General features: G+C 40.7%; 5 protein-coding genes across 8 annotated transcripts; 2 read left to right on the forward strand and 3 right to left on the reverse strand.

Annotated features, from left to right (window-relative positions):
• Positions 1 to 1,011: 1,011 nt before the first annotated feature.
• LOC119553371 lies at positions 1,012 to 7,664 on the reverse strand. 2 transcript variants are annotated; one of them, XM_037863721.1, is made up of 5 exons: positions 7,387 to 7,663; positions 2,359 to 2,553; positions 1,984 to 2,287; positions 1,684 to 1,695; positions 1,012 to 1,611 (listed from the first exon to the last, which is right to left on the reverse strand). In XM_037863721.1, the coding sequence occupies exons 2-5, from the start codon at positions 2,545 to 2,547 to the stop codon at positions 1,541 to 1,543; spliced, it is 576 nt and encodes a 191-aa protein (XP_037719649.1). In that variant the 5' UTR covers positions 2,548 to 2,553; positions 7,387 to 7,663; the 3' UTR covers positions 1,012 to 1,540. The 2 variants fall into 2 exon arrangements, with proteins under 2 accessions (XP_037719649.1, XP_037719650.1); XM_037863722.1 differs by lacking the exon at positions 1,684 to 1,695 and having other exon boundaries at positions 7,387 to 7,664.
• A 2,377-nt stretch (positions 7,665 to 10,041) lies between these two features.
• Positions 10,042 to 11,927, forward strand: LOC119552998 (CUE domain-containing protein 1). Of its 3 annotated transcripts, none has more exons than XM_037863018.1 (2): positions 10,042 to 10,253; positions 10,374 to 11,927. In XM_037863018.1, exons 1-2 carry the CDS (start codon positions 10,095 to 10,097, stop codon positions 11,049 to 11,051), a joined length of 837 nt encoding a protein of 278 aa, XP_037718946.1. In that variant the 5' UTR covers positions 10,042 to 10,094; the 3' UTR covers positions 11,052 to 11,927. The 3 variants fall into 3 exon arrangements, with proteins under 3 accessions (XP_037718946.1, XP_037718945.1, XP_037718947.1); XM_037863017.1 differs by having other exon boundaries at positions 10,043 to 10,253; positions 10,329 to 11,927; XM_037863019.1 differs by having other exon boundaries at positions 10,044 to 10,253; positions 10,377 to 11,927.
• Positions 11,928 to 12,135: 208 nt separating this feature from the next.
• Positions 12,136 to 15,236, reverse strand: LOC119552999 (ras-related protein Rap1). Its single transcript, XM_037863020.1, has 2 exons — positions 15,066 to 15,236; positions 12,136 to 14,667 (listed from the first exon to the last, which is right to left on the reverse strand). The coding sequence occupies exon 2, from the start codon at positions 14,168 to 14,170 to the stop codon at positions 13,616 to 13,618; it is 555 nt and encodes a 184-aa protein (XP_037718948.1). The 5' UTR covers positions 14,171 to 14,667; positions 15,066 to 15,236; the 3' UTR covers positions 12,136 to 13,615.
• Positions 15,237 to 16,030: 794 nt separating this feature from the next.
• Positions 16,031 to 18,357, reverse strand: LOC119552907 (HBS1-like protein). The gene has a single exon (XM_037862833.1). It carries the CDS (start codon positions 18,184 to 18,186, stop codon positions 16,168 to 16,170), a length of 2,019 nt encoding a protein of 672 aa, XP_037718761.1. The 5' UTR covers positions 18,187 to 18,357; the 3' UTR covers positions 16,031 to 16,167.
• A 365-nt stretch (positions 18,358 to 18,722) lies between these two features.
• On the forward strand, positions 18,723 to 23,077 carry LOC119552908 (transmembrane protein 134). Its single transcript, XM_037862834.1, has 2 exons — positions 18,723 to 19,231; positions 20,600 to 23,077. Exons 1-2 carry the CDS (start codon positions 19,068 to 19,070, stop codon positions 20,949 to 20,951), a joined length of 516 nt encoding a protein of 171 aa, XP_037718762.1. The 5' UTR covers positions 18,723 to 19,067; the 3' UTR covers positions 20,952 to 23,077.
• Positions 23,078 to 23,392: the final 315 nt, after the last annotated feature.

Below are 23,392 nucleotides of genomic sequence, written 5' to 3' on the forward strand. Positions count from 1 at the left end.
CCAGTTGGCTTTATTCCATTGCTGATTTTTAATGGCCTGCGGCGCCGCCATGACATTAAGTGGCCAACTATAAACGCGATCGACTTCTATATTTCATATCCTGACGGGGTTCCGTATTGCCCGACACCCACTGCAGATTTTGGAGCCCCGATTTCGGTTCGGCTTCTGACTTTTCAACAAATTGCAGTGGCACTTGGCCTTTGCAATCGCGACCTGGAGGTCGGCCAAACCATAAACACATGCTGGATTTTCGAACAGAGCTGACTGCGTGATTTTACTGGAGTCAAAAACGAGTTGTGTATGGTTAGAAAAAACCATTCATAATATCTTGGCTCTTTCTCAGAATACGCTAGATTTAATAAGATGTCTTTATTCGCACGACTACTCAGATTCTGATCTTGAACAAAGTCAATATGTAAATCAATATATAATTAACGTCAAACGGATCAAGCCACGAAAAGCAATTAACTATTTTTAATTCAAGTAATGACACACTTTAATTAACTTTTTATGGTTCTCTGTGATCTGTTCAAAGTGCCAATAAAAATGTTGTGGATCAATTTACTTAGAAGTCGATACCTACCAATACTAAAAACGAAGTCCGGTAACCTATGAATGGGAAAACTCAATAATGAAATGATTAAATCAAGTTACTATAGCATATTTGATGTCATGACTTTATAAAAAAAATTCAGTAAGTTATTTGGAAGATAAGCAAAAGTCTTATGACCTTATTTATAATGAGTATAATGAATTTATTAATTAAAAATTGATTTTTTAAAGACCAATAAAAAAATGTATAAAAATTAAGGATAATTGCAAACACTTTCTAATCGTATTATTTCCACAATTCTTGACTCATCTGTAACATTCGAAGTTAACTTGAGGTGCTTAAAGAAATCTATTTTGCCTAAAAGATGGCTTTATATTTCACCACAAAAGCTCTTTAGTCTCACTAATCTTGGAATACTTTATGGAGCTAAAAGACTTGTAATTCAGTAACTAACCAAATACCATTTAGTGGACCACCTTCGGGTCCTTGAATACCATAATTATATAACATTTATTCAGGAAACTTGGCCACATATCATTCTTGTTTTTTGTTTGGTTTGCTTTTCAATAAATATTCTTTGTAATATGTAAGTTTTGGCTTAATATCTAACAACATTGTGTTGGTTATTATTATTAAATGTATTTCGAATACAACAAGAATCATAGATAATAATTATATTTATAACTAATATGGAAATACTTTAGAGTGTGCATATGCATGTGTGTGTGTGTCAAGTTGCAGAGAGCAGGGGTCAGATGTGTGTCTGTGTGTGTGTGTAAGTCGAGACATTTTTATAAATACAATATAATCATAATTTCTAATTAAATTCTTCGCCGGTGTTTCTAACTAAAATTAGAACAGTAGACAATACTTGGCATTTGAACAGTCGTCCAACGGTTTTGTGACAATGCAAATTCTTAGTTTTCTTAAAAGGGTTTATTTTACTTTGGTTTAGGTTTTGCTTCGGATTTCTAGCATTAATTCTCTTCAGTAGGGATTGTAGCCGGCGTTGCGTTTACGGCCCATGTTGCAGATCTTGAAATGGCAAGGCGACATATCTGAGGGGATTTAAAAGGAATACGTTAATATACTGTTTCGGAGCTGAGGACTTGAGTTCATGCAACACTTACATTGTTTACGAACTAATTTTGGGATTGGGAATTAAATACATGAAAATAAAATAAACCAAAAACACAAATTAGTCAATCATGCCACATTAAGGAATTATATCAATTCAGTTACAATTTTTAGGAATTTTCTTTTACAGATTTTTTAAATACCCAGACAAACAGCTATATAAATTATCTACTTAAAACCGAATAACACTTATAAATGCAATTAGAATTTTTATTAAGTATTCCAGATGATAGAAAAATCGAAAAACAATCTTTATATTCCCCCTTAGATGAATACCTCATTTGAGTACTCACATTGAACATTCTTCTTGGTGTTGTGATCCTTGAGGGATTGTCCTGGCAACACCTTCTTGGTGGGCATATTGGTCAGATCGGTGACGACATTGTATCGCAGCTCATCGCCGCCTCCATTTTCGCCGAGTTTATGGAGTCGGGCCAGCAGACGGGAATTGGGGGCCTCCTGCTCGTCACTTTCCTGGGTGACTCCAAAGTCATCGTAGTCCGCGGTTAGGAGAAGATCCCTCAGCGAAGGCCATTTCCTGGCAAAGGATGGCAAACGCTGCTGCTTCTGCTCCTGCTGCTGCTGTTGCTGGTATTTCTGCAGGTTAAAAGTGGAAACATATGGCTTAGTTTCCCCTGGGTTCATCATATATGGGGGAATGTTCTTACCAACTGCTCGCCATAATAGTTGTTATCCTCATTTCCGCCTCCCAGGAGCTCATTGAACAACAATTGCGTATTCCTGGCTGAACGGGGCATGGCGTTTCCCGGTCCAATCGCCATTGACAGGAGCACAATGACAACGAATGTCCACTGGACAGGTGGGCAACCACAGGTGGGCGGTGACAGGGCTGACATCCTCAACTGCGGAGAATTCAAAGTCAATCAAAACATGTTTTTGGATCCCTTAAGTTTTAAACTACCAAGAAATTAATGATAGAATGTATACACCCAAAAAAAAAACCAAAAGTATACACTTAATAAGCGTTGTGTTAAAAGTATACTAAAGTTAGTATAAAAATGTAAGTATTAACTCAACACTAATTAGTTTCAACTGTATACTTTGTAGTGTAAAAGCTCTACCAAAGAGTATAAAGCGTAAACCTGTAGTGTTATTTTTAAACTAGTCATATTCGACTTCTTAGTATATTATTTATACTTGTGGTTTCAACAAAAACTTTATGTAGTATAAAGAAAATATAGTTTCAAATTATTACAAAATAGTTTCATGCCAACACTTTATAGTATTAAGCTTATACTAATTATTATATGAGTGAGACTCAGTAGCATAAATAGTATACTGAACATTAAATAGTTTTTCATGGTGTGAAACTAGGACAATAGCGATTATTCGAACATATATTTTGGTGTGAAACCAGGACAATAGCGAGTATACGAACACAAAAATGCTACCGGAGTAGGCGTTGTTTGACGCGTTAATGATGATTGTGATTTTATGCCGAGTCAACATGTAAGTAAAATATTTGTTCTAAAATTTAAAAAATCAATATTATATTGTCCCTGTTGCTAAATATTGTGTATTTTCAGATGCAAGTGCTTTGCGCATGCGTACAGATGCATACCGCGAAGGAGCTAACGAACTCGACGTACCGCCTTTGTGCTTGTGCGAGTGCCTTCCGGACGATCTCGGACGACGCAGCGCTCGTCATTGCAGGCCAAGTTCCCCTCAGTGAACTGGTGCGGGAGCCACAGAACCAAGACCGAGGTGAAGAGGAGTGCCAGGATGCAGAGCGTCGACAACTGGCAGGCAGCCTGGGACAACTCCAGCAAGGGACGCTGGACGCTGGACGCAAGGGTAAATAGGAAGCACGGCCAGGTAGATTTCTACCTCACGCAGGCGCTGAGTGCACATGGTTGCTTCCGAAGCTTCCTTAAGCGCTTCGGACACGACACGGAGAACGGTTGTCCAGAGTGCGGCAGTGGGATTGTTGAGGACGATCAGCATGTCCTATTTAAATGTCGCCGCTTCGGGTCTGATCGCCAAATGCTGATGAAGACCACCGGGGCAAGAGTTCGGCCAGCGACGGCAGCCTACGCAGCGAGTGTACTGCGAACGCAGCGTCGCATCGAGAAGGAGAGGAGAGAAGCTACAGCCTAGGTGGCTACCATTGCGCTAAGCAATACCTTGCGGTGATACCGCGCAATCACGGCCCCTACTCTTGTTGCTTGTACTTGTTTTAGTCTGTATATACGTGTTAGGTAAAGGAATATAAAAAAAAAGGAGCTAAAACATGTTATATGTGTTGCGCAAAATATGAAAATTTATGAAATAATAACAAAATAATATGTGAAATAGTAATAAAAGAAAAACAACATACAACTTGATTTTATTGGGTTTGGGATACCTCGATAAACAAAATAGTATAAATTTTATGTATACTACAGGCAACGGGGAAATCGTATAAGTTTTATACGAAATAGTATAAAATGTATACTAACGATTTCGATAAATAGCTTAAAAAGTATACTACGGCTCTCTAGATTAGTATAATATGTATACGAAATAGTATAAAACGGAGACTACATAGGATAGCTTTTATACTAAATAGTATAAAAAGTAAACTATCAGCATAAATTTCAGTACACTGAGTGAGTATAAATTGTATACTCGTTAGTTTAACTTTGATAACTTCGAAAGTTTCAGTTTAATACTTTCGGTGTCATAAGGTTAATACGCATCTTATCAAGATATTTTTGACACTCAATAGTTTAGTTTTAATGTACGAATAGTTTATTTTCTATGATCATTTTTTTTTGGGTGTACATATTTTTATAGACTAAAGACTTAATCTTTATAAATCTATCTGGATAATTTGACAAGAAACGTTGAGTACTAGAAATTCACAACTTGTAGAGGAATAATAAAAAAAAAAAAATAATTAAGAATGTTTATAATTATAAATATTGTTCAAACTTGTATAAAAATATTCAAGCTATATAATAATTATATATTTCTGTTGATATGTCGATAATTTCAATAACCAAAAAATATTACTCCGTATTAGCTGTTTCTAATACAACAATTAAAAAAAAATTACAGGGTAACATCGAATGAAAATTGAATTACCAAAAAGTAAAATGGTTTTAAAGTGAAAACAACAATTTGGCTAGAATAATTAGGCAGGAATGCAGGGCGTCCACCCCCGGAACACATGAGCCAGCCACCCTAATCCCGCTGCTACCCCATCTCCATCTCCAGGACCTTCCAGGACCCTCCAATGCTTACGCAAAGGGTTTCCTATTACAAACAACACAAGTTAGCAAAAACAAAACGAATTGTGGGAGAGGCTGAGTAAAATATGCGTGAATGTTTCAGGGGGCTTCGAGGGGTCTCGAGCCACTCGAGGTGTTGGGTACTTCAAAAAAGTCACGTTGCAGTTGGCCAACAAGTTGGCCGTGTTCCAGTTAAAAGTTTTGGCTTTCTTAAGCTTGTTCTAAATACAGCCCAGGGCTTCTTTTGATGGGAGTTCATGGATTCAGGTCACATTGCAATATCATTGCTTGATATGCTGGGGACACGGGTCATCAGTAGGCTTTGGGAGAAAATGAAAATGGGGATGGGAATGGGGATGGAAACGAGATGCCCTCGTAATTGACATTTATGAAATATTAATGCCTAATTAAGCTCAAGCTTTGACGTCGGAATGGAAGGCTAAAGGTGACCAGCGAGCTCATTATCAAATAAGGAGTGGGTTAATTTCGGGGAGGTTAGTCCATGACTTTTAAAAATTACAAGTCATTTGGGGTGGTTGGCAAATGAGTGAATGGGCTAACAAATGGGTGGCTCATTCATGAGGCGGAGGCAAATAAGTGAAACTAATAGGTAGAGTTTAAAACGAGTTAATATAAGAATGAAAAGTGTACCATTGGAAATTTTGCAACATAATATATGAATGGTGAAATAAAATACCAATTATAATTCGAGTATTTGTGTAATATTATTATGTTTATAAGGTTATGCATGGTAAAATATAGGTCTGTATATGGAAGTTAATTGGAAGTTGTAAAAATGTATCGTATGCCTTCTCTTATCTGCCATTTTAGTAGCATTATTAGCTTTCCCCTACAAATGCTTTATATTTTTACAGCGCAACATATTTTTATTACAGTTTATTATCAAAACAGTATTTGTTGTTACCGACTGAGCCAGATTTTCTTCGTTTTTTCAATTTTGAAAGCAAGTACAAGCGATAAACTTTGGCGATCGTGTCAGCGGCTTTTTCATCTCGATCGGTAATTTATGTCGCCGAGTAATCGCACGCCAAACGCATTTTAATGGCCCAATAAAACCAAAAAAAATGGTTTGAGAGCTGATAATGCAATGATGTCGGGGCTAATTTGCGATCCCCAGCTAAGAGTCATCTCTATTAAAGTCAAGGCAACGCGCGTAGAGGTGCCATTGAACCCTGGGGTGTGAATTTTCCCCCGTAAACATAGTGCTAAACTACTATAAATATTTAGTACATATTTATGGGGCACCTGTTCAATTTATTTGACAGTTCCCATGACGAACGTCCCGGGTTATTAAAAACTGAAACTAAACGGTGTCCGATAAGCGATAACAAGATGACATGTTATAGCACAATAGGCCTTACCAAATTGCTAAATATGCAGGCAAGAAATATATACAGCTGAGTTCATACTTATAGGTATATTTATTTTTTAATATTTGAAACTGAAAACATGCCCTCGATATTCGATATTTTATAGTTTTTTTGATACCAATCAAATGCGATCTTTCTGTTTTTTTAAACATAAAAGATCTATTCATACAGTTTACTAAATATTTTTGTACTCAAAATATATTAGTTATCTACAGATTTAAATTTGAGTTGATAATCATTTATCAGGAACGTATTCCCCAATGACTTTCACAATATTCTAGAACCTCATCTAAGAACCTCTTATATTTCATGCGCAAGTAAAAGCCTAATCTATGCTCAAAAATTCCATAACAATTTAAACGCATCACATTTAAATAGAAACTAGGCTGGGGGTCTCAACTTCTGTGACCCAAATCGTATCATCAACAGGGAATATTTAATAATAAAATCGTTGGTTTTCGTTCTTTTATTTGCCCGCCATAAAGTGCGTCATCGGGAGCGTCATAAAATATCGGACCACAAGCAACACGGAGAGCTAGGAGCTCGTTCTTATCAAGAACAATAAGTTCAATCTACTGACACGCCCTCTTTTTCTTCGCTTCTTCGAGCTGTGTAAACAAAAGTTATCTCTATCTGAATCTAAGTTGGAATCCCCCTCCTCCGATGTATAAAACTACGCAATACTTTCCGATTCACGAGACTTTTTCCATTGAAATATTTCGAGTTCGTCTTCTATTCGCTGCCCTGATAAGACGGCTACAATTATTTTCAATGTGTGTGGAACATAATTAAAAGCGAAAATTCCGCAATGACAATTCTGAAAATATTTGCTGATAATGTATAAATAATAAAATATATTAAAATATTCATTATCAATAAAGCAAAAGTAATTTTCTTGGCGCCAATTAGCTAGAACTCAATGTTTCTTTTTAAGTCTATTAATAATCAACGATTATAGAAAACCTATGGTTAATTTCTATGATAATCTGGTGTATAAATTAATTGTAAAAATAAATATATACGTTTCATTAAAAAAAAAAGTTGACTTTCATTATAAGTTGTTAAAACTCACCTTTTTCCAAGTTACCTCCGATTAATCAAAAAACTTGTACAGATCTTTGTAGTGCTTGACACTTGATCCCAAAATTTAGTCAATTCCGGTTAACACTTTCCACTGTAGCTGTACTTTTTACAGTAACTGTACTTTTTTACTGAACGATTGAATTGTGCCAAAAATATATTTAAGATTTTTTCATCTATAGTCCAACTATGTCACTGTTTCAGCTTTATATTTATATTTTTGCTCCGCCTGGCGAATCTTAACCGTTAGGTGTGACAATGCAGAATAAACGCAAATCCGTTGGGAGCATTTGTTTATATAGGCGCTCGAAGACCGACGCCGCAAAAAAAGGGTAATTCAACAGGTACAAATAAATAACCGACGACACTTCCACTTCGGAGGTGACAGAAGTCAAATGTTCGTGTGGGCGTTCGGGGAGGTTGATTTCCGCCCACTTCGGGTCAGGTTTTTGGGGGTTTGGGATTCGAGTGCGGTGGAGGTGTACGAGTACTTGAAAACTTTTTGTAATTTTATTTCAGCTCTGCTAATTTTAGCACATTCTTGGAATCGGACACTAGGAGTGCTCAGATTACTAAACGCGTTCTGGTTTGGCGGCGAACTAACTCAACGGATCTCACCAGAACCGACTCAAGTCGGTTGGACCCTTCGGCCCCGATCTTCGTGCTTTGCTGTCGTGCCACGCTTTTGACAAATCGACCGATAAAGCTAAGATTTATGATCAGTGTGCTATAAAGTTAGTAGAGGCTGCGCTACACCACTGGGGTTGGGTCATATAGGTGCGCTTATGTCAGCAAATTAAATCACTTGAATTATGTTCCATTTCGATCTCTGAACCCAAAGTACTTTACTATCTAGAGGTTTACACCCTCTCTTGGTTCATTGACTCGTGGCGATAATTTTCCAAGGTGATTTAGCCAAGGCTTTTAATAGTATACGTTTTTAGATGATAATACTAGGCTGAGGTTTCAAAAAGTTCCCACATGAACCACTACTTTTTACTGTATGCTTGTCATGATTTAGCTATAATAGTTCAAAAGTTAATTAGGTCAATGTCGATTTGCAGTTTTTAAACAGCGGATGCTAAAATTCCCAAAGCTTTTTGCAAACTCATGGAAACTCACATGATCAGAGTTCTTTACACATTTTGAGTACCTTTTAATAGAACCTGTCACAAATCTAAATAAAGTATTTTAAATGGGACATCAACAAGAACTGGGTACTTGTAAATAGAACCCATAGTAGGGTGAACCTGTCACAAATTCAAATAAAATATTTTTTAGCAAACAAAAGGGGATAAAAATAAACCAGAGTTCATACAAAAATAGCAGGGAAATTTACACATGTCCATCGCAGAGATAACTAAACCCGATCTTATCTTTTATGCTTACTTAATCATCCACGTATCACGGCAAATCTGGTTTCTAAAAAGACCAAAAAAGTGACGCAATACCGGCTAGGGATTAAGTCACACAGAAACCCAAATTAATAGGGGGTGTCGTGACAGAGAATCTTTGAACTTAAATTTCTACGTATTATTTAGATTATACTTCGCTTATACAGAATCTCCCCAAGTCATTTCCTAATTTAACTGCGTCTTGAACGAAGTCCCAGTAGACGGTAATTAATTCTAGTCTAGTCTAGTCGGTCTATAATTAGATTATTTGGTCTTTCAAAACCTCTGTTCTTATCGGAAAATTTCGGATCCTTGCGCAGACTTTGTGGTTACATCACCCCCAAAATCCGGCGGGGGTGTCCATCACTTTCCTGTCTGATATTGATAAGCGGACTTTTTAGAACCCGAAATCGCTGATAGCGCATCGAAAGGCAATCATATCAGTGCTAATTGACACTTATTAAAACGCGACCGGCGGAATTGACACTTCGTGCCGGAACAAAGTGAAAAGCACGTGCCGCACAATTATCAGCAGCAATTTAGTTGAGGACATCACGTGACTTTCATCAGGCCATCGATATGGACGTGGGATGGTAACTGAGTCATCTGATGGGTTACTTTTTAATCAAACACCATAACCCATGCACATAATTGCTTTATTGACATGGTCGCCTAAATCCAGTTTGAATTGCCGCCAAAGCTGGGCCTATCCGCTTTTCAGCACTGGCTGGGAAGACCTTTAAAATAATTGAAGTTATCCACTGTAGATTTTATCCCCAAAATGCACTTTTCTTACTTTCGCTGAAAAATGCGATTTATCTTTTGCATTTTCATTTAGTAAATAGTTTTAGAAATAATTACGCAAAAATCATACTGATCTTATAGTTCCTTGAACTTTATTTCTCAAGCCTAAGCACGTTAAAAAACGTTAAAACCCCAAGATTACGAAAGAGGTCCGAAATGTTGTCTATAAGTCAGAGATATCCTATACCATTTTTGTTTTTTAGTTTAAAGAAAATTCGTCTTTGTGTTCATTAAGACACAGAAAAACAGAGCTCAAGTTAAAACTATCTTTTATATAAAAATAAATTCCGAGAAATCTTTATTACCCCTAAGAAATTGTAGTAGTAGTTTTCAAGTCACTTATAAAAGCACATAAAAGTATGCAATACTTTGACTTCATTTGACTTAAACATATTTTAGTGGGAACCCACTGTTTCCGAATGCAAGCGCTTGGTATAATACCGTTCGCGCAGCCTGGTCACTCTGCGCTCTGTCGAAAAGTAAAATAAAAATAAGAATTATCATGTCGACGCTGCAGCTGGAATTCTCGCAGGCCATGACCGACTTCAAGAAGATGTTCCCGGACATCGACCGCGAGGTGATCGAGGCCATCCTGCGGGCGAACCTGGGGGCCGTGGACCAGACCATCGACGCCCTGCTGGCCATGTCGATTGACAACCAGGTGAGTGGCGGTGCAGGTATACCAGCCTGTGTATACTAACGTCTATAGAATGTACTAACCCACTAACGAACGCAGAACGAGAAACTGCGCAATGAACTGGATGCTAATGTCTCGCCCCAGCAGAGCCTCATCAACCTGAACGACTCGGCCAAAGACCTCCAGCTGGTGGACACCACGGACGGCGTTGCACCGGGAGCGGGTGCGGGTGCGGGAGCAGTTGGAGCTCCCAGCTCCCTGCTGCCGACGGCTGGCGCCTCGCCGAACCATCAGAATACGGGCGCCTCGCCCAAGCAACGACCCCTGGGATCGGCCAACAGCCAGAACAACACCCCCACCAAGCGCAGTCGTCGCTGGAATCCGCCCATTCTGGGGCCACTGCCGGCCGGCTTCCTGCGGATCACGCCCGCTCCCGGACAGCAGGACTTCGAGCTGCCTGACGAACAGTTCGCCCTGATGCTGCAGAATGAGGAGTTCATGAACCAGCTGCGCTGGAACCAGGACTTTATGAACGCCCTTGAGAAGGAGCAGAGCGGCAAGGCCAAGGGCGAGGACGACGCCCCTTTCCAGGAGCGACTGAAGAACATGGGCAAGATGTCACGCAAGAAGTTCCTGCAGATGGCCCGGGTATTCACCTGGCAGCGCAACAAGAAGGTGACCACGGCCAAGCAGATAGACTCGCTGCCGCTGCGCGAGGAGCCCAGCGACGATGAGGATCACCACCACAGCAGCCAGCAGCGGGATCAGGCCAACCAGCAGCAGTCCAGCCAGCAGCAGGGACAACTGCAGCTGCGCAAGTGAAGCGGAACGTTCGGTTATCTTATCTCAACGGCCATAACGTGACGATCACGTGCGCTTGTAATCTCTACCCACAAACAGAAACCAGAAACCGGAACCCAGACCCCAGTAATCTCCAGGCAAGAACGAAATCTCCTATCAACCAACCAATCTCAACACAAAGATGCGATGGTATTACCCTAGTTTTAACCTTAAGTGCAATTTTTACCCTACCTACGTGCAATATTCCCCCCATTATACGTTTGTATACGTTTTGTTTACCCTTTCGTTGTTGCCAAATTAGCGTAGTTAAGTTTTTATCCATTATTTGTAATCGAAGCTGAAGGCGGCCTCTTTTGAGCCGCGTTTGCTAGAGAGCCACACTCATACACTCGTTCGACTGATTATAGAAAGCGTTAATTAACCAAGCATCACACTAAACACCAGGAATCGGTGACGAGTCCCAAGTAGAGCACTTTGCTTAGCCCAAAACCTAGTCATAAAGCGGAACTCGAGCCACTTATTGTACAGTAATCGAAACTACCACGTAATCCCTGTCCTAACTTCCACATTTCTACATTTTAACTGCTGGCCAGCGCTTCGCCATCTTCTACGAAAAATGCATGAATTATTATTGTATGTGCAAAGTCCGCGAATCTCTCGGAACTTGCATACCATATCAGCTGTGGATACAATGCAGTTTACTACACCTACGCCCCAAACTTAACTCCGAATCGGTCCTATCGCAGATCTTACAGTGGATTTATATGCGTGCTATAAACTAGCAAATTATTATAATTATAAAGAGCGGCTATTTGATTGTAATTGTATATGTATAAATATTTGAATAACAAACTTATATAACTATTCCAAGTATCAAATACAGATATTTCAAAACTTCAACAAAAAGAGTGATATCTTTTGGGATAAACCTTGGGTTCCGTTCTATACTTCTCCGCAGAGATCCATTCATCCGGTCTGTGGTGTCGATAAGGTTTTTGCTGTTTCAAAAATAACCCACTTTTTTTTACAGCTATTTACCAAAAAAGCATACTCTCCAAAAATGAATTTATTTAATTTTTATTTTGTTTTTGCATTTCCTTTTTAATTTTTTATAAACATAATACATTTATTAATAATTAAAAGATGATCGACCCTGTTGACCTACTGCGCCGCGAACTCGGGTCTACCAAGATTCTGAGATCAGAAGCGCAGAAAGGACCCAAAAGCGCGGCCAGTAGGGTAACAAGTTCGAAAAAATGGTTTTTCAATTACATTTTTCACACGCTCATTATTACATTATGTTATTGTAACGGTTTGTTTTGCTTATTATGTTCAAAAATGATTTGTATCTTTATCATATATTTAATATATACGCTTGGGCTTAGGTTTTTATTTTTATTTAGTTTTAATGTTGGTTGGCTGTGTTTAGACTTTGATTTAAGGGCATATTGGTTGCTACTCGTACGCGAAGTTTATGCAATGTTTATTATGAAATATTTGTAAATTACTTCGTTTTTAGGTTTCTTTTCATTTTGGGATTGACACGACAGTTTTATGTTTAACCATTCCTTAAGTATTAAATATACTAGAATTTGTGGCTGTCTCTGTGCTTGATGTTGTTGTTGTTCTTGATTTTACCAGGAAGCGGAAGTGAGCCATGGCAATCCCTCTCATTTCCGCTTCCTCCTTGCTTTTTTTCGCTCTCTGAGAGCTCGCCGGAAATGTGTCAGTGTGTGAGTGTGTGGCTGTGAATGTGTGTGTGTGGGATGTGGCTGGTATGTGTGTGTGTGTGGGATGTATTAAATTTTGGATGCAATTGATCATGCTAAACAATTACTTGTAAATTTGTTTTAAACTAATTTCTAAATGGGCTCATTACTTCTGGTTGTTTGCAACATTTTGACATCATTTGCATACAATATTTTTATAAAATATGTTCCTTATTCATGATTCATTTCCCTTCTCGATTTATTTGCTCATTTCTTTCGTGGAATTTGTTATCTTTTAGGCGTACAATTTAGTTTAGCTTAATTTGATTTTGGGTTTTCTTGATTTGAATGTTGTTTTCGGTTCTATTTTAGGATATATTTGTTGTTGGTTGGGTTCTCTCGTGTATAAGTAGTTGTAGATGTGTAGAGTACAATCGAAAAGAATCAATAAATACGAATGTTTTAGTTTACGAATGTTTCACTTGTTGCATAATTTAAAAAACGGCTCAAAAACGAACGACAAATATATTTAAATATGTAGATATATATATAATAATTCCCCATATGCATTAATGGTTAATCAGCGAAAAATAGTACAATCATAATAGTAGTAAATGGTAATAATTACAAAAACTTGAAACAGTTAAAAACATTTGTCAGTTTAAGTTTTGTTGTTTTGCTTTGTATATATATATAGTAGATTGGTTATTTCAATTTTTCGACAATTGCCTTCGGATCCAAAAACGAAACGAGAACGAAAAAAATTGAAAATCTTTACTTTACGCTTATACTTTTGCTCCTCCCTCCTCTATATATCCTTTTTGCTCCTCCTCTCTGTTTTCTTTTTCTCTTTACGGTTTTTGTTTTTTGGAAGTCTTATAGCAGAACACATAGGGACTTTTTCGGCTTCTTCTGTTTCTTCTCGGGCGACTTCTTGTTGATCTGCCGGACCAGGTCGTAGAAAATATCGTTCACATTCACTTTGGCTTTGGCTGAGGTCTCCATGAAGGCGCAGTTGAACTGGGTGGCCAGGTTCTTGCCCAGCTCCTTGCCGACGACGCGCTCCTCCTCGAGGTCGCACTTGTTGCCCACAAGGACCATGGGCACATCGTCCGTGTCCTTGACCCGCAGGATCTGCTCTCGCAGGTCCTGCAGATCGTTGAACGTCGATTGCGCCGTAATCGAGTAGACCAACACGAATCCCTGGCCGTTCTTCATGTACAGATCACGCATGGCGGTAAACTGCTCCGTGCCCGCCGTGTCCAGGATCTCCAGCATGCACTGCTGCCCGTCCACCTCCACCTGCTTCCGGTAGCTGTCCTCGATGGTGGGATCGTACTTCTCCACGAAGATGCATTGGACAAACTGGACCGTCAGCGCTGATTTTCCCACGCCGCCGCTTCCGAGGACCACGATTTTGTACTCACGCATCTTGGCTGGCTAACTGGCTAACTGGCTATCTGGCTGCGATATCCTCTATATGTATAAATCTCGATTTGTGCTAAATTCTAGGGAAGAGACCCGAAATGCAGGTAGGCCAGGTAGGTGGGTTATACGTTCTAGGTTCTTCCTCTGTTCTCCCTCGAAAATCACTAGTTTTCTTTTTAGGCGTTGTTCGGCGATTGCTTGTCGGTTGCAGTTTGTTTCTCAGTTGGTTTTTTTTTTTTAGTTTTTAGTTAATATATATATGCTTTTATATTTAAAGTAAGTTGTTTGTTGTTGTTGCTTTTGCTGTTGATAACCTTTGTGCCGTGTACGTGAGTGTGTGTCTGTGTGTGGGAGTGTGAGTGTGTGCTGGTGTTTGTGCCTCTCCCTCTCTCGCTCGCTCCTTCCGCCGAGTTGCGTGCGTTCAATTGTTGCTTTTTTGAGCGGAAATCTCCTGGTTTCTCTGTACGTTCGGGACCGCCGTCACTGCTACCGAGGGCGCACTGTATGGGGGGTAGAAAAGAAAGGCGGTTCTTTAGACACTTATTAACTCTAAATTCGCTGCGAGGGTTTTTGGTTTTTGCTTCTTTTTTTGGTATGCTGAGAACTGACTGCACTCCCTCTTTTCTTCTTCGCAACTCTCTCTAGTTCTCGCTCTTATGATTCATTTGCAGGGTTGCCAGGCCGTCGCGGCGAACGCAGCGCTTCACTGCAACGCCTTAAACGGCAAATTCCCTTTCATTTCACTGCGTTCTCAATTAAAATGCACTTTTGTATCACACACACACTTTGTGCGGACGCGGAGTGTATGTATGTACATCAGATACGGCCGAATGCAACACTTGACCACGCAAATGCACCCGCATGTCGGGCGGCAGGGCAACTCTGGGCGGAGTTTTACCTGTGTTTTCCACTCGCTGCCGCTAAATGCGTTTTCCTTGGGACCACTTCACCTGTCGCCGCTCGCGAATCGCTGCACTTTTTATTTGAAACGCCTTTATTTTTCTATTTCTTTATTTTTTCGAACAGCGAACATCACTCACTCACTGCGGCTGGCAAAGCATCGATAACGTTAGGGCGATGGTTGTTATCGATGATTAGCGATAGCATAGGGGTGGGGATTTAAAAATGACTATTATTAGATAAATTAAATTCGGATTTAAAAATTTTACATTATTGTTAAATTAATACGTATGCCTTGCGTTTTTAAAGTATTCTAGAAATAATAGGAATATTGAACAGCCATATGAACCAGGGAGTAAAACTATAAATACAGTAAGCATTCGATACAGTAAATTACAAAATTTAGCAATTACAAAACTCAATTTTTAACTAATATTTTTATTTTTTAGGAAAAAAAGTCATTTATATTATAATACACAATTTTTAGTTTTAGAAATATTACCGTATGATATTAATGAAGTGAACACTAGGCTTTAGTCTATAGAGTACTGTATAAAACATTTAAAAAGTGAGAACTGAATGAATCAACAGTATGATTCGTATACAAATTTTTAGTAAGAATGCCGAAATACTAAAATTCCATTTTAAGAGATATGTGTATATATGAATCATCGGAATCCTATTTTTCAAAACAGTTCTTAACATAATAAAAGAAAATATTTCTTATCGTTGTTGTTGCATTGCTTAATTCATATAAAATCCACAAAATAATTTAGATTTCCATGAAGTGTTTGTTTTAAATATGTACATATTTAATATGATGTTTGTTTAATGTGAATCATTTGATGATAAATATTATATAATAAAAAAATTCCAGAAACTAAATTAAAGATTGCGAGAAAACTAAATACAGTCAGATACATTTTATATTCCCCGTTCAAGGTACCCCTAAAATAAAGAACTATAATCTTTCGTGTCAATTCCACTGCTTCAACGTCTTTTTCGATTTAATCAATTCACATAAACTATGTATATTTAGCAAAACAACATAAGGTAATATCTAACTAAAATTTCGTACAAAATTCAGCACGGTCGTTGCCCTAGCGTATCTTGGTGACCATCCCAGCGGCAATGGTGACGCCCGCCACGCGAAGCATCACACGTCCCAGCTCCTTGAAGTCAGCATACCGCTCGATGCAGATGGGTCTGCTGGTCTCCAACTCCACAAGGGCACACGAGTTGTTGCCCAGGCAGCGTGGCTTCTTCTTGACCACCTCGCCGGTGCTCTTGTGGATCGAGGCGGTCAGCTTGCTGACCACGGCGGGCTCTATAAGGGATTGGTGGTGCAGCAGCACGGGGAATCCCATGGTAATGGGCACCTTGACGTTGAACACGATGATGCGGGCCTGGAATCGGGTGGTCACGGGAATGGGCGTCTGTGGATCGCAGATGATGCAGCCCACGGTGACGTTGTTAATGTCCAGGGCGGGCAGGGTGACGGAGACCTGATCGCCGGCGAAAACACTAGTCTGTGGGAAGTCGTTCATGGCCAGCGACTTGACCTGCGCCTGCTCCCGGCTGGCGCCCACCAGTACCTTGTCATTCAGGCACAGCACTCCGGTTTCCACTCGACCAGAAATGCAGAATCCCGAGCCAGTGCCCTTGTAAATATCCGAAACAGACATGCGCAGCGGTCTGTCGATGGCTCTTTCGGGGATCTTAAATTTCTCTATGACGTCAAGCAGGTGCGGACCACTGTACCAGCTGGTCAGAGCAGATTCCTGGGCCTTCTTGGTGAGATTCTCGCCTGTCAGTCCGGAGCAGGGCGTGAAACTCACATCTGAGTCCTTGAAGCCCGCCTGCTTGAGGAACGACTTTAGCTTGGTCACAATCTCCGTGAAGCGCTCCTGCGACCAGCCTACGGTGTCCAGTTTGTTAATGATCACGCCCAGCTGGTTAACGCCAAGGGAGCGCACAAGGATGGCATGTTCCCTGGTCTGTCCGCCGAGCTCGAAGCCGGATTCAAACTCCCCTCTGGTGGCATCCACAACCAGGAGAGCCACATCCGCCTGCGTGGCACCGGATATCATGTTCGGAATAAAGTCCTTGTGCCCCGGAGCATCCAGCAGTGTGACAATCTTTGTCTTGGTCTCGATGCGCGACTGACCCACGTCCATAGTGATGCCGCGGGCGCGCTCCTCGCCCGTCTCGTCCAGCACCCAGGCGTACATGAAGCTCTGCTTGCCCATCTTCTTGGACTCCTGTTCGTGCTTGTGCATCACGCGCTGCGAGACGTTGCCGGTGTCGTAGAGTAGATGTCCCATCAGTGTGCTCTTCCCGGCGTCCACATGGCCAATGACGATCATGTGGATGTGGCTCTTCTGGTCGGCCCGCTCCTTCTCGTACAGCTGGCGAGCATTGCGCAGGGCCTGCTCCTTTGAGACCTTGAAGAGGGTCGCCGAGCTGCGAGAGATGTCGTCGCCGCCAATGTCGACGGGAGTGTTTCTGCCCGAGACCGAGGGCGATGAGGGCACCTTGGGCGAGGGTATTTCGAAGCCTCGGCGCGGCTCCTTAAGGCTGATTTTCGACGGCGGCGTGGGCGCCGTTTTGCTGGTCGATTTGGGCAGCACTGGAGCGGGAGCAGCGGGCACCTTGATCCGACTCGCAGCGGGCTTGGCAGACGACTTCTTGGCAGTCTCTTCGTTTAAGATCTCGTCCAGAATCTTTTGCATGTCGTAGTCGAACTTCATGGAGGTCTCCACGATGCGGCGCTCGGACACGGCGTCGCCCACCACGCTGCGCACCTCGTCCACGCAGGAGCTCAGCTTGGCCTGCTCGATCTCGTCCAGTTGCGGCATCTGGAAGCTCTCAGAGTCGCGGCGGGCCTTTTCGAAGGCGGCCTCCTCGTCCTCGTCGTCCTCCTCCTCCTGGATGTCCTTGTTCTTGCTGATGAACGCCGAAATGCTCTGCTGGCCACGGGCTCGGTCGTAGAGCCACTGCTGGGCATCCGTGGGCGAGATGCTGAGGTGGTCGTCCTCCACCGAGTGCCCGTAGATGTCGTCGTACCCGTCGTACTCGTCGTTGTAGTCCATGGTGCGCACTATCCTGTGCCGCGACATCTTGGAGTACTCTGTATTTCACAATTTTCGGAAAAGGGTCAGAATTTCATCAAAATATTTTCGAGGTGCGCTCAGGTGTGCCTGTCTTTTTGGAGGTTTGGTATTTTGCGGTATTTACAGCGAGGGAGTAAAAGTATTCGATTTCTGGAAGGTATCGATATTTTTACTGAATAGGAGACGCTTTCGCTTGGTTTGGCACTAAACTCAAATTTTTTCTAAATTACTTTTGAAAGACGAGTGCTGGTTCGAATAAATCTGGGAGTGAAAACCGTTATTACTTATGTTCATTTTCAGTATCTTCCAACATAAAACCTAAAATATGTTAAAATTATATTTAGATTTAGTGGAGATACATATTTTATATTTAACTTGTTTAGTATAAATTGATGTATCAAGAATCGAACGTTTTAAAATGAGCGCCAAATTATTATTTTCTAGTTAGCTTACAAAACTTTGCTTTATTTACCAAAACTAGTTACTATATTTATCGATTGGCAACTTACTGCAAGCGGCCTGCGAGCCACCCCCGCAAGGTATTCAGCCACCCCCGCTGAACGGTCACACTTTGAATCTGAGAAATTTGTCTTTTGTCAAAAAAAAAACACTTGAACACTGAAAAGAAAAACACTTTTGCAACGGAAACGGGCAGCGGAAACTAGTGCAAAACAGTGCGAATTCGAAGTGCGCGACCATGCAGGCGGGGCAGCACTAAGTCGGAGCCGCATTTACCCCGATCTCGGCCGTATTTGGGAGCCAACGTTGGCAGCCCGTATCCGAATCTGAATCTCGATCGCAGTCTCGTTTATTATTAAACAACGGACAGCAGGAAAAGCAGGGAAGGGGAACCAGAACACAGAGAATCCAAGCCCAATCCAGACAAGATGTACAACAACGGGGCCAGGGGCTTCTCCATACACGACGCCTTCGAGGAGGAGACCGACGAGGCGATACGCGTCTATGGGTCCACCGTGATATCCACGCCCATGAGGGGCGGCAAGCAAGGTCGCTCCACCGAAGACGTCTCCATACGGATTCAGGATCCCAAGTGAGTGGGCAGAGATCTGCTGGAAACAGGTCTTTGATCTGCCTGCGTGGGCACACCACCGATTATTGGCACCATTTGCCCAGCTTTGTGCCAAACAAGGAGTACTGTGATTCCGGTTATTGTTATTGTGCCTTTGTGTTTATAATACACACCGCATACAGCTGTGCATCTGGTGTTCTATGATGTGGTAGTGCCGACTTCCTTATTCCCGCCGGAAGCACCCGAATCAGTTGGCCAAGCGGCGCGTGCGTGATGGATACCTTAGCCTATGCCGTCTATAGCCCCTATACCATCTCGCATAGCCATTCCATTAGCCATGCATGGCGTGTCGCAACCACAGAAACTACTTGTAATTATGGGGATTATAAATGCAGACGTCCAGCCTAATTTGGCATTCAATTGTAAAAATCATTGCGCATAAATTTCGTCATAAGGGTTTCTCGCTTGCTTCTCGAGGGGATCAAGTGGCGACGAAGGCGGAGGAGGAGGTGGCCTTCGGCTGCGGTCAGCTGGAACCAGTTAGCGAGCCCAGCAAGCCAACCGTTTGCACTTGTCGGGCTTCTCTTGCCAATATAACCGAGTGGTAAACGCAAAATTGATTGCGTCTCGCTTTTGGCGGCAATCCAACCCCGCGATAACCCCTCTAAATGGTTGATAAGGGTCCTAAAGTCCAATATTTAACAAAGCTTGGCCACAAGTCAATTATTTCTCGGGCATTTAGACCTTTAGCTCGGCTAGATATGGCTAAATCTAGCAAAATCATCATAATATCGCGATAAACCGCAAACCTGTTTTGGAAGAAGCCAAATAATTAGGGTATTCACTACACTAACGAAAGATCATCTCTTAAGGCGCCAGAAAACATTGTACAATCTCAGATTACCATTAATAGGATTTTTTGGGTATTTAAATATCATGTGATCATTTTGTTATTAAGCTTGGGTTATAGTGCATCATTACCAGAAGCTTATGCATAGTTTTTTTTATTATTTGTTTTCAGAATTTGACGGGTTGGTGATTCATTTCCATTGTTTTTAAATGTTTGTAAAATATTTTTCCATTAGCTGTTTAAATTGATTATTTTTAGTATGGAACAATTATGATTAATCATCAATTTATCTTATTTCACTTTGGGGAGATGGACTATATTTCTCTTTACTACCTTCAGATCCAGTTTACTAGCTATTAACTTACAATTTATCTTACAAAAGACTTAAACCATGAAAATCAAAAGCAGTTTCTGCAGAAACCCTTTTGAAATAAGTGGGTCAAGCCATCGGTGCTGAAAACCGGCTTTAATTATACAGCCCCCAAGGCTATTAAACGCTCTTCCTTTCAATTGCCTGCACATCTCTTCCCTCTCCCCAGGGGCTACAACAAGTACGCCGAGGACACAACCTCCCGGGACAGCGATTCGCTCATCCAGGAGTACGGCAACCTGCCCACGGAGGAGACCAACACATACTGCTGGCGGCATCCCAAAGTGCGCGAGAACTGGCGCACCGTGCTGGCCGCCTTCACACTGCTGGTCGTGGGCACGGGCCTCTTTGTGATGGGCACCTTCGCCATTGCCGATCCGCAGAACACGTCGCAGGGAGTCGTGTTCTTCGTGGCCGGACTGATCTGCTTCATACCCGGGGCCTACCACGTCGTCTACATCTGGCTGGCAGCCAAGGGATATCGAGGGTTCGACTTCTACCACCTGCCGCTGTTCACATAAGCATCTGGACACCTGGGCAGTTCAACTGGTTGATCCAAGGACAGGATAGAGCAGGATAGTGATGGGCGACCGGAGACTCCCTCCCCATCTATAAATATAAATCTGTGTGTTTGTTTATACTTGTATAAACAATTTATTTTCTATTTCCTAATCGTAATTAACCCAAAACTCGGTTTGTGTAACGTCCTTTTTGTGTTTAGCGGCAAAAATTTCGTTTAGACAAAGAACCCCGTCCCCTTAAAACCCGAATTGAAATCTAGCAATATATATAGATTATATATTTTACAATATTTTCTATTATGTACTCGGTAAAGTGTTTTGTATACCCCGATCCAACCCCAAAAGAAGTGCAAAACATTCATACGTACACTCGAAATTTATTTAAACAAAAGAGAAAAACAAACGAAAGACTTTGTATATGATGCTAACATGTTGAGGAAGCGCTAGAGTTATAATGTATACTATATATAATTGTAATTGTAATTTATTGAAATTTAATTGCACCAAAAACGCTGGCAAGCGTACGAAAATGTTTTACGATTTTCAAAACCAACACTCAAAAACAAAAAAAAAAGATTAACCGTACACCCACGAATCTATGTATATGATTAGTGAGCGTCTGTCCAGGGATGCGCCTTAAAGAACTAGATCTAGACTTTAGTCAACGTCGAATTATGATTCTGTTTAAACTTTAAACCTAATCGAAAGCAGCGGGAATCTTTTCGAGCAACCATGATAATACCAAGCTACTAGTGATGTAAGACGATGCGCCGATATTGCAATACGTTCTTTTATAGCTATATAGTGATGACGCGTCTCTTTTCCGCTGACCTTTGCCCCCGTCCTCTAATGAAATTACTTCTCACAGTCATCCACATTTCTGAAAACCAATCACACACACCTCATCTGCCGTTTAGTTAATGTCGTATAATTTCTTTTTTAAGAAATGCTGAATATGGTTGTATTAAAACAAAAATAATTATTACACGCAAAAAAACCATAAAAAACGAAAAAAAAAAACAATAAATTTACTTAAAACACATAAATACGATTTATGGCTAATACAGGACTCCTTTTTTTCCAAAATTTACACAAAACCTTATTTGTAGATTTATCTTTGTGACTTTTGTATGTATTTTCCCCTTGAATGTTGGTTTTTATTCGAATTAAACATATTATTTTAAAAAGTTGAGTTTGTTTTTATTAAGGGCGACTTTTTCCTTATCTATAACAATGCTATGGTTAAAAACCCCATTTGTTTATAAATTTAACGTGATTTATCGTTTCTTCTTTTTATTTTATTACATTTTTAGCATTCCTTTTGGGAATTGATTTCATTTCTTTACGCAGCTAAAAATGAGCGATAAGTTGTATCTTTCTTTTGCGGCATGCCCATTGAACTGTATCAGAATCATTATCAAGTTCACCCCCAACAAGTCCGCAGTGCGTTTCAAAGCTGTAAGATAACAGGGATAGGGGTACGATTATTCCAGACGGAAGCTATGACTTCTGATATTTTAATATATTTAAAGAATTTGAATTAGTCGTATTATCTTTTGATGTCCCATTTAAATCCCATTCATCTATTTGTTCATGAGCCATTTGCGATTACGCTTTATGGCATTTCCGTTTCTAGCTGACCTTGCTCTATTAATGTTTTGATAACCCTTCAATTACGGGGGCACTTGGCCTTTGTCCTACAGTCACGAAACGCACTGTCGGCCAGCTCCAGCTCCATGTCTTAACCAATCCCAAATTCCTCTTGGTTTAATGGATTCGGCTGCCTTCGGCTAATGGCAATGCAAACGAGTTAAGATGAAGTGAAATGTTTGAAACAATCAAATCGGCAATGGAATAGGATAGATACTTGATACTTGCTCAATATACGAAGTTAACGACGGCTCTAATAGGTTAATTATATTGGTGTTGTGCGCCTCTCCGAATCGATTATTTTTGTAGCCTTTGACTTATTTGAATTGTATTTAAATAATTGTTGCCTCGACTCCATTCGATTCGATTTTGATCCGAACCGATTTGTTTCGCCTCGGTTCGACCGTTGATGATTAAGCTTTAAATGTGCTTAGCGAAGTAAGTGTGGAAATGGAATAAAGTGCATGGAAATTAAACGCCAAACAATGTTTGTTGATTTGCCCCCTCCTCAAATTTTGCAGCCCCTGACAGAGGTGGGTAGTATAATATTTTGGGGGCTTGTACCTGTACAATTTCCTTATCTTTCTGAGGTACATCACTCCCTTAACCTTATCTGTCCCACTATCATTTATCAATTTAACATAACTTCTTTTATATTTGTGGATAGGTAGGTCATAATTTACAATTAACTCTATATAGGGACAATTTTTTTTTTAATTCATTCAGTTTTTAGATAAATTCTTTTTTACTTTGGACCTCCTGAAACATGTCCTGAAATATATATACCCCCT

Source organism: Drosophila subpulchrella, chromosome 3L (assembly GCF_014743375.2).
Source record: "Drosophila subpulchrella strain 33 F10 #4 breed RU33 chromosome 3L, RU_Dsub_v1.1 Primary Assembly, whole genome shotgun sequence".
NCBI lineage: Eukaryota > Metazoa > Arthropoda > Insecta > Diptera > Drosophilidae > Drosophila > Drosophila subpulchrella.